This window comes from Lepidochelys olivacea (assembly GCF_965140295.1).
Source record: "Lepidochelys olivacea isolate rLepOli2 genome assembly, chromosome: 6".
Lineage (NCBI taxonomy): Eukaryota > Metazoa > Chordata > Testudines > Cheloniidae > Lepidochelys > Lepidochelys olivacea.
Genome location: NC_140416.1, coordinates 47,523,154 through 47,538,340, shown reverse-complemented (window position 1 = coordinate 47,538,340; position 15,187 = coordinate 47,523,154). Strand labels below are relative to the sequence as shown.

The following is a 15,187-nucleotide window of genomic DNA, read 5'->3' as shown; positions in this document are numbered from 1 at the left end:
TTCACTTAATCGCTTAATCCCTCCAAATTTGGCACTATCTCACCCATTTGTTCATACTTTTATGCTAGACTTTCTGATCTGACAATCGCATTGCCCTATGTAAAGCTGCAGCTAGGTGAGCAGTGGTGAGCCCTGGGGTTCTGTTACAGCTTTTCAGGTTGCTTCCCACAGCCTCAGATGAAAATTCAGATGGAAAAAAATGTTCATGAACAACATGTGGTTTGGGCCACATTCATACCTGCTTGTTTTGGCTCTTGCAGACTGGCATGGAGACTAAATGCTCATGAGCTAACAGTTGATGTAATTCCAGTTAATAGTTGTTGGGGAACTTATTCAAAGTCTAAATGCCTCAGCAAACTTTGGTAGATCACTGTGGTTTGGGTGACCCTTCTATTGTGTGATAGGTGGGAGGGAAGCTTGTTGGTGCAGGCAAACAATGTTAACATTCCCAGTGTGCTTTTAAAGGGTCAGTGCCCATGCTTTGTAGACCCATGCTTCAGGAGCTGAGCTTTCTGCTTCTCACTGAGGGCATCAGAAAGAAAACTTCTCTGCACAGACAGCACTGGTGCTGAGGCAGAGCTCCTACCAACCACAGAACAAACAGGCCAAATTCCATCTCACACCCATGTAAATCCAGAGTGACTCCACTGACTTAAATGGAGTTACTCCAGATTTACAAAGAGTAAAAGAGAGCAGAATTTGTGCTCTTTGGGGTGGGGTCTCTGCTGCCCCTGTGTCACTCAGGCAGTGCAAAGGGAGCGCAGGCTGGCCACAGATCCCCTGCTAGGCAATTCTCTGGTATGAGAGAATCCCCAGGGGGCACAGAGCTGGCTACTATACCACCCTCCCTGCAGCCACCAGCACAGGGGCAGGCCCAGGGTGCAATTCATTCTGACAATCCCCAGTCGGTGAATGGGTCCTTTGCCTGCTGGTACCTGTTTAGATCACCTATGGGACGGACCTATCTGCACACAGGGCTTGGCCTGGGCAGATAATCACAAAGCTAGAAATTGCTCCCTGTCAAACCCTCCACCCCTTTTGCAGGCAGTGGAAACTGAACACAACAGAGAATATGGTCCATTGTGTCTGATCACGGCTTAAAACAAAAGACAAGCATACCATTTCTTTCCACCGACAGAACTCTTGATATTGCAGCTGGAAACTTTCATTTCTCTTTCTCTTGCTTGTTCCTCTTTATGGCTGTCTTCTCCCCTGTTACAGTCAGCTGTAGGAGATCTTTCTCGATAGCAAACACAGGAAGGAGACTTCCTGTGATCCAAATGGTTCTGTTTAACTTTGTGTTCTGAATATTAGAGCAGTGCAATAGTAGTAACTGGTGTTTGAACTATGTGAGTTATAATCACTGCAAATTCTCATGCTCTGTAACTGTCTATTGACTTAGACGGAATCTAAATGAGATTCTTTATCAGGATTGCTAATAACCAGCAACCACTGTATCTTCAGTTATTAACAACACTTTCCTGAGAACCAATCCCATCCCATTGACTTTAATGTTAACAAAATTTTGAAATAAGCAACTCTCATGCCACTAATAGACAACGTCCTTAGAAAAGAGGTTCCACTTGTAATTGATTTAGTGGGTGTTGGTCCTGCTTTGAGCAGGGGGTTGGACTAGATGAACGCCTGAGGTCTCTTCCAACCCTGATATTCTATGATTCTATGAATTTGCTGTCTCAGAGTCTGAGGCAGGGCACGAATGTGGATGCACATCTCTGCAGCATTCATAACATGATGAGCATTTCTGCTGTGTCATGGCTTCCAAACGTGTGGCCCTGTCTCTCGCCAATAAAATTCAAGTCCTGGAGGCGCTACATGAGCCCAATACTAAGCAATTGCAAGTAGCTGAGACGTTTGGTGTTGCAACCTGTTGTTTTGCACATTCTAAAACATAGTGATGGCAATTTGAAGGACGTAACGTCCGCACAAACCTAGGCCACCAGTGTCAACATGACGGCAAGGAGGCAGCTATTTGGAGAAGCCGTGTCGGACAAGTTGTGTTTTTAAAACTATGTGCTGTCTTACTTTGCGTGACATACTCAGAGCATTGATTGTCAGTATAACAATTTTGGTTTTGGTTTTGCTTTATTTATTGTAAGGACAAGTGCAGTACATGCACTAGAAAATGGTCTTTCACTTATCCGTAACTTCTGGAAAATGGCAACCAAGAAGTAGCTAATAAACAGCATCTATCATATACAGAAAACAAAGGGAAATTGGGTTAATTTTTTACTGCCATGTCTTTTAAGAGATGTCTTCAGAGTGAAGTTGACCTATTGAGTTGAGCCCATAAAAGGAAATATTTCTCTCCGCAAGGTATAGGCAATCTGTGGAATTCACTGCTATGGGAGGTTATTGCTAAGACAAGTGTGACAGCAAGTTTTAAAGACAGCACTCACATAAATAACCTTTTGCAGTTATGCAAACTAAGATAATGATATGGGTACTCGAATCTCACACTTCATGGCATCAGCTGATTGCCTGCGGGGGGTCAAGAAGTAACTTTTCCCCCTGTGAGCTGCATTTCATAATTGGCCAGGTGCGTTCTGGGGGGTTTCCCTTCCTCTGAAGCCTCAGGGATACTGTACTAGGTTTACAGCTGGTCTGATGCTAGAGTGGTTCCTGTGGAAAAATATACAGAAGAGCTTTGTGCTGCATTAATCCATCTGTTTTCGCATAGAAGACAGTATAGAAACACACTTCAGCATTTGTCAGGGAAGACTACAGTGTGACTACAGTGTGCCAAGATATGTAATATTTTACAGTCATAAGCTACTGACTATCCAAAGGTCTCAAAGAGCTTCTCAGACATTAACAAACTCAGCCACTCCAGACCCTTTGAAGCATGGAAGTATTTTTGACTCCACTGTACAAAGGAGTCAAAGGAAAAGTTTAAGTGACCCAAGATCACACTTTGGACTCTGGTAGAGCCAAGAGTAGAACGCAGACTTTGATTAGTCATTGCCCACACATATATTAACTATCTCAAAAGACTCCCTAACGCTTTATTTCCAGCTACTGAGGAGGGAGGAGAGGGCATCAGTGTAAGCTAGTCAGTGGTTACAACAGAGGACAAGGAGCCACAGAACTCCCAGATTTTATTGCTGGCTCTCCCTTGCTAGTGACTTCCTTGGTACCCTTAGGCAAATCAACTGACCTCTCTGTGACTCCCTTTCCCCAGCTGTAAAACTGGTAAATAATAATACTTATCCACCTTATCCACCTTAGTTCATTGCCAGCTGGAAGATGTTAGAGAAGTGCAACCATTTTACTGCTTGGGATTTCCTGCAACTGAAATTAGGCTGCTTCAGACTGATATATCTAAACTATTGTTAAAAACAACAAGGAGTCTGCTGGCACCTTAAAAACTAACAGATTTATTTGGGCATAAGCTTTCGTGGGTAAAAAGCCACTTCTTCAGATGCATGGACTGAAAATTACAGATGCAGGCATAAATATGTATATTTATTAAATATATGTTATATATCTATTTAAATATAATTTTAAATATGATTTATATTAATTATATATGTTAAATATATTAAATATTCATATTTATGTCCCATCTGTAATTTTCACTCCATGCATCTGAAGTGGGTTTTTTTACCCATGAAGCGTATGCCCAAATAAATCTGTTGGTCTTTAAGGTGCCACCAGACTCCTCGTTGTTTTTGTGGATACAGACTAACACAGCTATCCCTCTGATACTTCTTGTTATCTAACCCCTCCAAGCTGAAGTTTATAGGGGAATTCCTACCTTACCTCTGAAGGTTAGAGATGCTCCATGGGTTTTCATTTCTTTCAAAAACAGAATATTGTGTGAGGTCTTGTCTACATGGAATATTAGTGCGCAGCAAGCCAGGGTGTGAATCTAAGTGGACTTATTTCAGCAACCTCCCATGTGGACTCTGCTCTAGCACACTAAAAGTTCATAGTGCGCTTTGATGTACTCCCATTTGAAATTGTGTATCTGTTTGTGTATCCCAAGTTTTAGCACATACAGAGCCTCAAATTTATGTGAATAGGGAGCATTTGTGCATGTTTTGTATGGGGGCCTGATCCTGATCTCACACCAGTTGAACTTCATTGGATTTGATGCTGTCCTGTGCCCAATCTCGGTTCTGGCACAGTAGAGATAGGAAGATGTCAGGGAGCCAACCACAGCTCCATGATTCTTGATCACACAATCTGGTGCAAAGTAAAGGTATGTGGCCGCAAGCTTAATGTATGCCACTTATATAAGGTTTCAGAGTAGCAGACGTGTTAGTCTGTATTCGCAAAAAGAAAAGGAGTACTTGTGGCACCTTAGAGACTAACAAATTTATTTGAGCATAAGCTTTCGTGAGCTACAGCTCACTCTGGTGAAGTGATCTGTAGCTCACGAAAGCTTATGCTCAAATAAATTTATTAGTCCCTAAAGTGCCACAAGTACTCCTTTTCTTTTCACTTATATAAGGGCTCTGTAGGGACTTCACACCACTGGAAATTCAAGCATAACAGAACCTTTCTCACCCATGCCCTGCCCATGTCTGTCCCTCCCCTTATGCCAGGGGCAGGGTGGTTCCAATGTAAGGGAACTCGCTGGTGGGAATCTGCTGGTTTAAGATCATGTTTTACCAGGTAAGCATGAGCAGCACAAAGTAAACTTGGGAGAATCCAATCCCGTTGACTCCAGTTTACAGAGTTGTCAATGCAATTAGAATCAAGTCCTAGGTGTGTACTTGATTTCACATCCAAATGCCATGTGTGCATAGAGATTTGATCTTTTGCATGTTCAAAAAAAGTTGGGATACAAAACTACAGCCCAAATATTTGAGACCCCTTTGAGGCCCCTTTGCAAACCTGATGCGTAGCATACAGACCTGTAGATCCCTAGAGAGGCTTTTCTAAAGTGTTGAAAGTGCCTGCCATTTGCCTCTTGGGAGAGTCCCTCAGCACAGGAAATGCATTGCACAGAAATATGCAAATACAGAATGATCATCACAATGATAATCAAGAATGACAGCAAGTGATGTCGTTGTGTCATTAGTTCTCTGGCATCATCCCATTTAAAAAGAGGGTCATCCTTGATCCATAGAATGCTAATGAAGTGATATGTCAGCTTCCAAAGGAGACCTCGTAAGAATTCCATATATGTTGTCAGCCTTGTTTAAACACATTATTAATCTCATTATTGCTCCTGCGCTGTCTCTATTCAGCAGTATTGTCCCTATTTGGGATTTGATGACTAAGAAAAGAATATGCAGGACTTGTATGTTTTCAGGACAGTATTAAAAACTCCTGGGAGTTAATAGAAGTTTGTTGCTTGGATTTGTTTTTAATCTGTACAACTGACTTGCCAATTGCTGAAGGTAGATGAATTGAATCACTGGCAGGATTATTAATCAGTTGATTGTTAAGGGGAGGATGCTGAGGTCTGGAGCTGTTTTAAAAATTCATGCAAATGAGGAATGGATCTCAGATTTTGATCTTACACTGGTCTGCCACTCCACTGGGTCTGCTTCTCCACAGCCATGCACAGTGTGAAGCCATGGGGTTGCTCTCATTAGCTCCTGCAGATAACAGCTCCTAAAGAGCCACTCCATCAATGTCCTCCAGGGCTGTACCATTCCTACCCCAGCTAAGGATTGGTGCAAAGAAACTTTGGGAAGGGCCCAGGATCCGTCCTTGAATCTGCATTGTATTTCCACTCCTGTCCCTAGAACAAATTCATCCACAGTGATCTAAAATGTCTGAGCACTACATCTGTGCTACCCCACGTGTACTAGAGATCCAAGACTTAATCACTCAACGGTAATAGTTGAGAGTATTTAACCATGTAGATTTTTTGGCCATTGCTATTTATTCTGACTATTGAAAAATAGTTCCTATGAAATGGATGGTGGTTGTGTTCTTGTGATGGGGGCAGGGGAGTGCGCACATGTACACGCTTGGTGTGAGTGTGGTGGAGCGTGTGTCTTATGCATCTTCTTAAATCTATTGGTTTTTTAATCCAGTATTTCATAGTTCAGCATGGTAGGAGGGTTTCCCTGTAAACAAACTAGCTCAAAGCCAGGTTTGTTTACATTTAGTGTTTATATCAAAAAAGCTCCCTGCTAGATGTCCCCAAAGTCCTCAGACCAGCTCTCTGCAAAATGGTGAGATCCTGGTGCACAGGAGAGAAGAGAATATAGGGGGAAATGGTTCGCACCTACAAAGTGATATGGCCAGCTCTGAAAAAGCTCACCCAATGTGTAGGTTAATTACAAATCCATAGTGAACTGATATTTCTTATACAGGGCTTGCCTTGATTAACTGACAGTCATGTTGTTACATAATCCAACTGCTGTACCACCATTTGAAATGGGCATAGGGATGCTGATCCTTCCTTTTACTGTAACTAGTTCCATGCAGATACTTGCCTATGAAAAAGATACTAAAATTAGTCTTGCATAACTAATCTAAGGAAGAAGAAAAACATGAGGTAGGTCAGGAAGTCCTCAGTCAAATACTGCTTAAGGCCCATTCACTGACGCTTGGTGATTGTTTAGTGTTCTGATTGCAAAACACCGGTTGTTTCTACTGCAAATAATGTAGGGCTCATTGGGATCAGTTGCTTTGTGAGACGTGGCCCAAGAGAGAAACAAGAGCTTTCAGATCTCTCTGGTGTACAGGAAGTGTGCCCAGTTGCACCTTTCATTCTGATGGTGCAGTCCTCTTGTACTTTTTGCCTATCCACATCTGCTGACCAGTACAGCGTGAGAGAAATAGTTACTCTTGGTTTTGTACTGCTCTAGCTGAGAGACAAACCTGGTCTCGTATTTACAGTACCCATTATCATGATTGCTTCACCACCACATTTTCCAGCCTATATAAAGTACCTCACTGCTTCCTTGGAGCCGCTCAGATGATCACAAGAGATAAAAAATAATAATGAGTCATAAACCGAGGGAATATAAAATAAACCTGGTTTAACAGATTGTGAACTAAATTAGTTTTGGTCAGTTGAAATCTGAGCTGAATTTGAATCAGAAATAACCCAGTGTGGGAATCGTTGGTATCCATTCGTACTCACCTGTATCACATGACATGTCTTCCTAGCTTTATGGGTGGTGGGGTCTTTAAAAAAGGAAGATAGTGCTATGGGTTAATACATTAAAAGCTTCTTTCCTCTAGTTTTGAGATTCCAATCCGTCTTGTGTCACAATCAACATGGGCTAAACCTTAAGGTCCCAATTCAAAGCCATCTGAACTATACTAATTTCTGGCTTTCAGCTTCTTACTCAGTCCATTCTGTACACTCCTTTGCTAATCTCGGTGGATGAATTTTGATCCACTCGAGATACAATGTCATCCATCCAGCTCTTCTTTTTTTGCCAACTTTCCCTTCCAGTGGCCATAAACATCTGAACCTCTTAAAATGTGCCCTGCAAATTGACTCTTTCTGTTCATAAAATCTGACTGATACGTTCATTACATATAGCACTACTTTCATTTCTCACTGAATGACAACACCAAGAATCCAACCTTTTGGAGTCAGAAAAGGTTAATTCAAACCACATCCAAGGAAAGTAAAGAACAAGATTGGCATTTTCACTAGTAGGAAGATGAGTCTCCTAGGGGAAACAGGAGATTTGACATGATATGTGCTTAAATCTTTATCTCTACCCTCTGCGCACACACTGCTAAGAGAGCAAGAATTGGAATTGGAATTGGAATTCTGAGGAATTAAAATATGTAGATCCAGCTTGGTCTAAGTTTTAACTAATTTAAGTTACACAACAACTATCCTTTTATGCTGACTTTGCTCATCTTTGTCCAGTTCATCCTCCACTGTCAACGTCTCTGTTCTCACTCCTAACAACAAAGCCTTTCATTTTAAAGGATCCCAAAACACTTTACAATCAATTCTCCACTACTAAAATGCAGCCACTTTTGCGGTGGACCTCAGCAGCTATTTTTGTTGGGAGGCAGGGTAGCTTCGTGGATAGGGAATGGCTTGGAGCCAGGAGATCAGGGCTCTATTTACAACACTGTCGATGAATTGATAGATGACTTCAGGCAAGTCACTTCATCTCTCTGCTCCTCGACTTCTTCATTTGTAAAATGGGGATAATGCTACTTAACTTCTGTACTTTTTGTGGCTTATAAATAAAATGTGATAGCCCTTTTAAGTGCCAAGATTCCAAAAGGCGGCCCAGCAGGAAAGTCGCCCACACTGAGGCAAGTATGCAGACCTGACTTTTAATGTCGCCCAAGACTTACAGTTACTAAAGTCAACAACTTTAAGAGGAGACTAAACAATACAGGATAAAGGTAAACGTTCTGCACTTAAGAACGTTTCTCCTCCCTTCCCTCAGCTGTGTCACACTCTGTATTATCACTGTCGTCAAAGGGGGTGTGTATAAGAACCTGAAAAACCAAACGAACCTGTCTGTGAGGAGTTCCATATATCACAGCACTGCAGGTGGCTTTATTTCCATAGTGCTGTGTGTTGCTGCAGGAAAGCCACCTCTTTCCCCTTGCTTCTGAGACCTCCTTTTGGACCTAAACATTGCGACGGGAATAAGCACCCATCTGCACGTAAGCTCAGTTTGTTTATTGATGTCAATATTTGTAAAACAGATTTCCAGCTGCCAAAGCAGCGTGTGTGCTGTGCTGATTTATCAGTCACCTCCCTGATGCCATTCGTGTTTGGGCTTCAAACCACTTGTTCTGACCAATCCATTTAATTTCAATTTAATAGATTATTGATTGAGACATGCTTGTCTCCTACCCAGCAATTGAACCTCAACAAATATGTTTTAACAAATGACTAATCCAGACCTGTCTGGAAATTAATTGCTTCTTGCAGCCCTGCATCAGCTGGAGCAAAACTAATATTGAAAAGATCTCCTGTTTAAACAAGTGACTGCCCCTTCCCTTTTTTCCTTAAGAGTACACGGAAGCAGATATAACATGTGTTTATAAACAATACCAGGGATAATGCTGCAAAATTATTTGACATGACTTAAATCAATAATATTCTGTTTGTTTGCCTAGAATACTTGAAAATAAATTAATCCTCCTAGTGACTTTGAGAATTAATATATTTAGCTGTAAAATACATAGTTGTATATGGGACTGATGGTATAAAAATGTAGAGGTACCTCTCTAAAATGGGAATTTCTCATTTGTAAATTAGGTTTGTCATCTATTATGGTATATTGCTAAGCCCTTTTGTGGTAGCAACCTTGTCACTATAGCTGCAAGCCAAGTATCAAACTTCTAGAATTTTGCAGTTTGGAGAAATAAGATCTGTTCAAACCAAGCCTTACAGATCAGATGTATGTTCAGATCTGAACTTCTCCATAATCTGATGGGTTTGGTTCTGGATCAGGCCCATCTTCACTTCTGACGTGGTGGTGTTACCCTAAAATGTATCTTTTCAGCCTGGGAAAATCCTCATGAAAACTTCTTAGTCACGTCATGAAATCTATTCACCCACCATAATGATAATGAGGCTGTAAAAACTATAAAAATATTTTACTTGCCTAGCAAAAACTTACTCCAGGTAAAGGGATGATTAGATCCCTTCAAGGCTAACACATTCCCTTATGTAAATAGTGACACATTTCCAAATGTTAGCACTAAACATATATAGTTTTTAAAAAATCAAACTGCAAAATTATGTGCACTACAAAGAGGATGTATTTCCTCTGCCCCCACTGATTATATCTATTTCTAGTAAAAAGTACTTTTAGAAACAGCATTGAAACTTGCAAGTGGTTTTTGTTTGTTTTGTTTTTTGTTTTCCTGCCACCTCTTGGCTGTTGACAGGGACAAAGGGTGTAATACTGTCTCTGTTGAAGTCAATGGAAAAATTCCTTTTGACTTCAATAGTGCCCAGATTTCACCCAAAACATTTTCCCGTGTGGGAAGCAATAATTCACTCTTGTACAGGAATCAGGCATGAGGTGGTCCCAGACATCTGCATTTTCCAACAGCTTATACAGTATGTTGGATCGATATGCTTCCATTACCATAGGAGACATCAGACTTGCTTCTACCTGAAATGGGATACACTTATTAGTGTATTTTTTGCTTATTTTGCTCATGCCGGTGTATGTTTGCCAATGGCTGCTCCATTTAGAAGCTTAAGTATCATGATTATTGCTGTAATACACATGGTTAAACTGACTGCAAAATACAGTGCTAGGAAGGACTTGTGCATCGTAGCAGGGTCAGTCAGGGGGGAGGATTCCCCTTCTATGGGGCACTGAACAGGGATTATCTGTTAATGTGGGATATGCTTACATGGTCCTATCAGTGTTCTATGATGGAAGAAAAATTGGGGGCATTGGTGTCTTAGTTCTTCCTGTTTTCTTCTCCATTTCTCTATGAAGTCTCTATCTCAGTACTAAACTCTGTTTCTGTGTGGTTGGCACACTATGTCTAACCTGCCATAACCCCTGCAATATTAATCTTCCATGATCTGATGTAAATACAGTAGTTTAATTGCTTTGATTGCAGAAGAACTAGGGAAGGATTTTGTGTGATGTTCGATCCTGCATCATCCAGGAAGTAATAAACATGTCATTGTTCTGCCCTTCTAACCTGTGTCTGAACAAGTGTAGTATAGGGCACCTATTTCTGTGTATGGCAGCCTAGTACTGGTGGAGAAAGAACTTAACTTACTCATAGTACAATCTAATCTTAAATACTATGGGTCTCCTTATTTTTATTTATTTATTATTGAGCCATGGCATTACCAGCTCTGCTCCTATAAAATTCTGAAATGTCTGAATTGCATTAGTACTGTAGTACGATATTTTATTTTTAATTGTGGTGTTCATTAGCAAAATACATTTGTACGTGTAACAGCAGCATCACACTAGGTCCACTAGAAACAATGTGGCAATATAACAGCTCAAGTGATCCACAGTGTTCGAATGTTCATGTGTTCCATTCACATCAGAACAGTACATTGGGGCCGTGTTGTTTCTGGAATATGTCCCGATCTTCAGTATGAAAGAGAATATGAGGGGCATCCTAAATGTTCCCACTCTCTTGGTCTGCTCCCATTTCATCCAGGTCAAGATTATGGCTCTCCCTCAATTCCACTAGAGAAAGAAGGGAGAGTTTTCAGAGCATGCTAAGTAATCAAACCTCCTACCTTCCAGGCCAAGATGCTGATGAGATGCTAGAGCATTACAACCATCTAACCACAGTCATCAATGCCTTGACCCCCACCTCCATTCTGCACAAAGATTACAGTGGTTCACTAATGAACTATGTCAAATGGAGCAGATGGCCAATACTGCAATACAACTGTCACAGCGTGGATCTGGGTCCCTATGCCTATTTTTTATTTTTTGCATTATACTAAATGTTATCCTTTAAGACTATATATGATCATGTTAGCTTACTCAGATTTCTGTCTGCTAGGAATGACCAGATCTGGAGTTAGTTATGGAAGGCAGAAGAAACTAAAGTTTGAAGAGATAAGAGCCAAGAGACAATTGTGTCAAATCTGTGTCAATTTATTTTGCACTTGTATATTCACTGAAGCACATCCATGGAGCTATTACTAGACATTGGAACAGTGACAGTCTCATTCTCTTGCAAATGGAAAAACAGAACTGAGCCACAATGATTTTCATTCCATTTCATTGCTTTTTTCCAGACCACTAAAACTGAATCAATAACAGTCAAAGTTCACACGGGAGCTCAAGGTTGTGGTCTCACAAGCCTTACCTAAGGAAAACTGTGTGTGTGTGCATTTGCCCATCTGTCCTCTGGAATGGTCCTCCTGAATCCCTCTACTTCATGGACTATGTCTCATTTCAAATCTCATCTGAAAATGTAGCTTTTCTCCCTTGCCTTGATCTCTTAATTTCTCTCTCCATTTATTGTTTCACAATAGAATTGTATTATTTTCAATTATTCCGTAGACCAGTTTGAGATGAAAGTGTCACACAGTGAAGTTTTCTATTATTATTAAACAAGTTTCTGCTTGAATTCCAGCTGTGACTATGCTCGAGAAACAAACTGAACTCCAGTTTGTGATTGATTTTCAGATACTGCACATTGTCCATAAACCATGGACTGTCTGATGTCTGCACTTGTATCTGATTAACACTGTAAGTGCCTTAAGTCCAGGACTATGTTTTGACAATTTGTTTGTCAAGGGACTTGTTCGATAAATGAAAAAATTATCTCAATAACTAATGATACTAACCCTGACCATATGTCTGTGTACTGTACTATAGGTCTGTTCTTCCCTTGGCTTTTACACATTTGCCACCTGTATACCACACAAGAATCTATGGGAAAACTTCATACCACCCGCATCCATGTTGAGTCATAAATCTGCTTGCAGATCCTTTTAAACTGATAATGTTCTTGTTGAGCTCACTAACCCCTTCACTGCTGCTTTAAGTGGATGTAGCATAGATCCAAGGGTACTTTTCACAGGTACATGCCATTCCACATTAAAGCAGTTATGGATGTGCCCTTATGACTCAGGTCATTGACATTTTCTTGCCATGCTTTGACTATTATCTTAATATTTTAGGGGGATGTTGGACTCGGTCACTCACAGCACCTTTCTGCCAAACACAATGATCTGCGAGCCCCTGATGTCTTGGACAGAATTGTTTGGGACAACTGAGGACTATTATCCCATCTTTGATCATCAGACAGGTGTGTACATAGGCTCAGTTTGAAAAGATGTGTTCAATTAATATGTGCCCGACAGGGGACTGAATTTACCGGTATTCCAATCGGCTCTGATGGGAAATGGCCTGGGCATGTGTTGCTCACTGCTGAGCCTATTGCCACGTTTATCTCTAATTCAAGCATTACTGCTCTGTTCAGGCACATAAGCTGATGGTGTGGAAGACAGGCATATGGATAGCAACAATAATAGTTTGCACTTCTATAGTACCTTTCAGCGAAGAATCATATATCTACAAGAGACTTGTGTTGCTTATGTCACTGTAGTGCATGGAGCCCTCATAAACATTTAATGGATTCCTCATCACAACATCCCTGTGGAATAGGGAAGCATTCTCCCTATTTTGTAGATGGAAAAGTGAGTCAGAGAAATCAAGTGATTTACTCAAGATCACTCAGCAAGTCTGTGGCAGACCCAGAAATTGAACCTAGATCTCTTGAATCTCACCCAGTGACCCCCAAAAGAATTCCAGTGCTTTTCAGCTATTAATTAATTAAGTTTCTCAATTGAGCATTATCATCTTCATTTTGCAAGAAGGCAAACTGAGACCCACAACATTTCAGTGATAGTCCCCCTAGGTTACAGAGGGAATCAAAAGCAGAGTCAGGAATAGATCCCAGTATGCCTGGCTCCCAATCTTTTGCTCTGTCCACTTGAAACACAGCACTTGTTTTGAAGTCCCTTTGCCTAACAATGAATGTTATCCGTACTATGGAATAGTAATTTAGTTTGATGGAGTGACATCTCTTTGAATTTTCTGCAACTTTGTATACATTTATTATCCATAGTAGCAATGACCAGTTAAATACATAGTTAACATGTGAGGTTTGGGATTTTAAAAACCAACACACATCTGTGGATTGTAGTAATACATCAATATTAACTCAATAATGCCCCCATTGGACTAGTTGCTGATAACTCCTGAATGTTTAGTGTACAATTTTCCCCCAGTGTCCTTATGGAGATCCTACACTTCACCAGGCCACAAGACTCATCTGGGGAGTATAGTTAGTTTTAAGGAATTCACTCCAAATGGCATGCTTCCAGACCAGATGTTAACTAAACATTCAGGAGTTATCAGCAATGCTAGACAAGTAGACTTAGGATCGAAAAGGAAGACAAATACTTCATTGATCTGAAGCATGAGAGGCATTTAGGCCAACACAGTAAGGTTTTCCCCAGACTGTAATCTGGCCAAGATAAGAGTCAAGATACCTACACTTCTTGGAAAAACGTACCATAGGACTTTGAATACGCAAGTGTGAGCTGAGTTCCTCCTCACATAAAATAGTGGAGAAGACTTGACAGAACTGCAGGAGCCTGTAATGAGACAGGCAGAATTTCTGAGATGACTGAGTGCAAAGTGTAGCTCTGGTCTCATCACAGTTAGAACCATGCTAGGGATAAACCACCTGTATGTACACAGAATTATGGCTTGTAAGATTCTAGCTCACTTTCTCTGACAGCGTGGAGCTGGTCTATGGAAAAGGGCTATAGAATTGATCTACTGTACGGACAAACATGTTATATGTAACCAGGCTCTGCTACATTCATCTGATGTCGATACAGCAGCGTTTTTCCCTGCACTAACATGTATATCTTGTTGGTTTGTCAGTACAGCTGTGCCTGAACCAGTGCATTCTGGGAAAATCTGAACAGGTATCCCATACTGCCTTGAGTACAGAGCACGGTTATAGAAGTCAGTGGTAAAAATCCCTGTGCCTGCTTGAGTCCTATCTACACTAAGTCTTTGATCCTTGTTACCACAACTCCGGAAAGGTCCAAGTCATGGTTGGAACTCTGTGGCTCCCACTTACCTCTGCTTTCAACTTCCCCTCTCCCCTAGAGACCTGTAGTCATAGGTGCTGAAACTAGGGCTGCATCAGGGGGCTGCAGCACCCCCTGGCTTGAAGTGGTTTCCATTATATATGGGGTTTACTGTTTGGTTCAAAGGTTCTCAACACCTCTACTATAAAAATTGTTACATCACCCCTCTAGTTCTAGGCACACTTCTAAAATGTTTCTGTGCTGGCTGCTGAGTGATTTATTTGCTCCCCCCACCTTATCTCACCCGGATACTTTTCACTTAGAATTTCACTACACAGCAAGGAGAACGTATCTGGTCCTTTCTCTCCCACTCAAAGGAAATGTGTACATCTCCTGTGGAGGCTCTGTCCTGTTGCTGATCTTTCTTCCAGAAGAGTATTCCAAATTGCATAATCTTTTGTTACAGTGCATACCCCAAGAGAAGAGAGAGCTACTCAGGAGCTAAACTTCAGTGTAAGGAGTAAAGGAAGAGCGCTTTGGAAAATGCCAGACCTTCATGTCAACACCTTCTGAGTGCCCGTGACATATGTCAGCACTTTTTGGGGCCTTAGAATATTTTCTGACTTCCAAAAAGAATCCTATCTTTTTAGAAGCCAATAGAGAAGCTAATCCTGACAAGAACTGTTCCATGAAAGGAACATGCTA

General features: G+C 41.1%; 1 protein-coding gene across 2 annotated transcripts in view; it reads left to right on the top strand.

Annotated features, from left to right (window-relative positions):
• ELF5 (E74 like ETS transcription factor 5) overlaps nt 1-15,187 on the top strand; it is a 49,528-nt gene that overhangs the window by 21,155 nt on the left and 13,186 nt on the right. The window contains exons 1-2 of one of the 2 annotated variants that reach the window (XM_084632801.1): nt 8,517-8,580; nt 12,554-12,681. In XM_084632801.1, the coding sequence (XP_084488927.1) occupies nt 12,558-12,681 (124 nt within the window). In that variant the 5' untranslated portion in view covers nt 8,517-8,580; nt 12,554-12,557. Of the gene's footprint in view, nt 1-8,516; nt 8,581-12,553; nt 12,682-15,187 lie in introns of those variants that run through there. The other variant, XM_084632802.1, reaches the window with a different exon arrangement.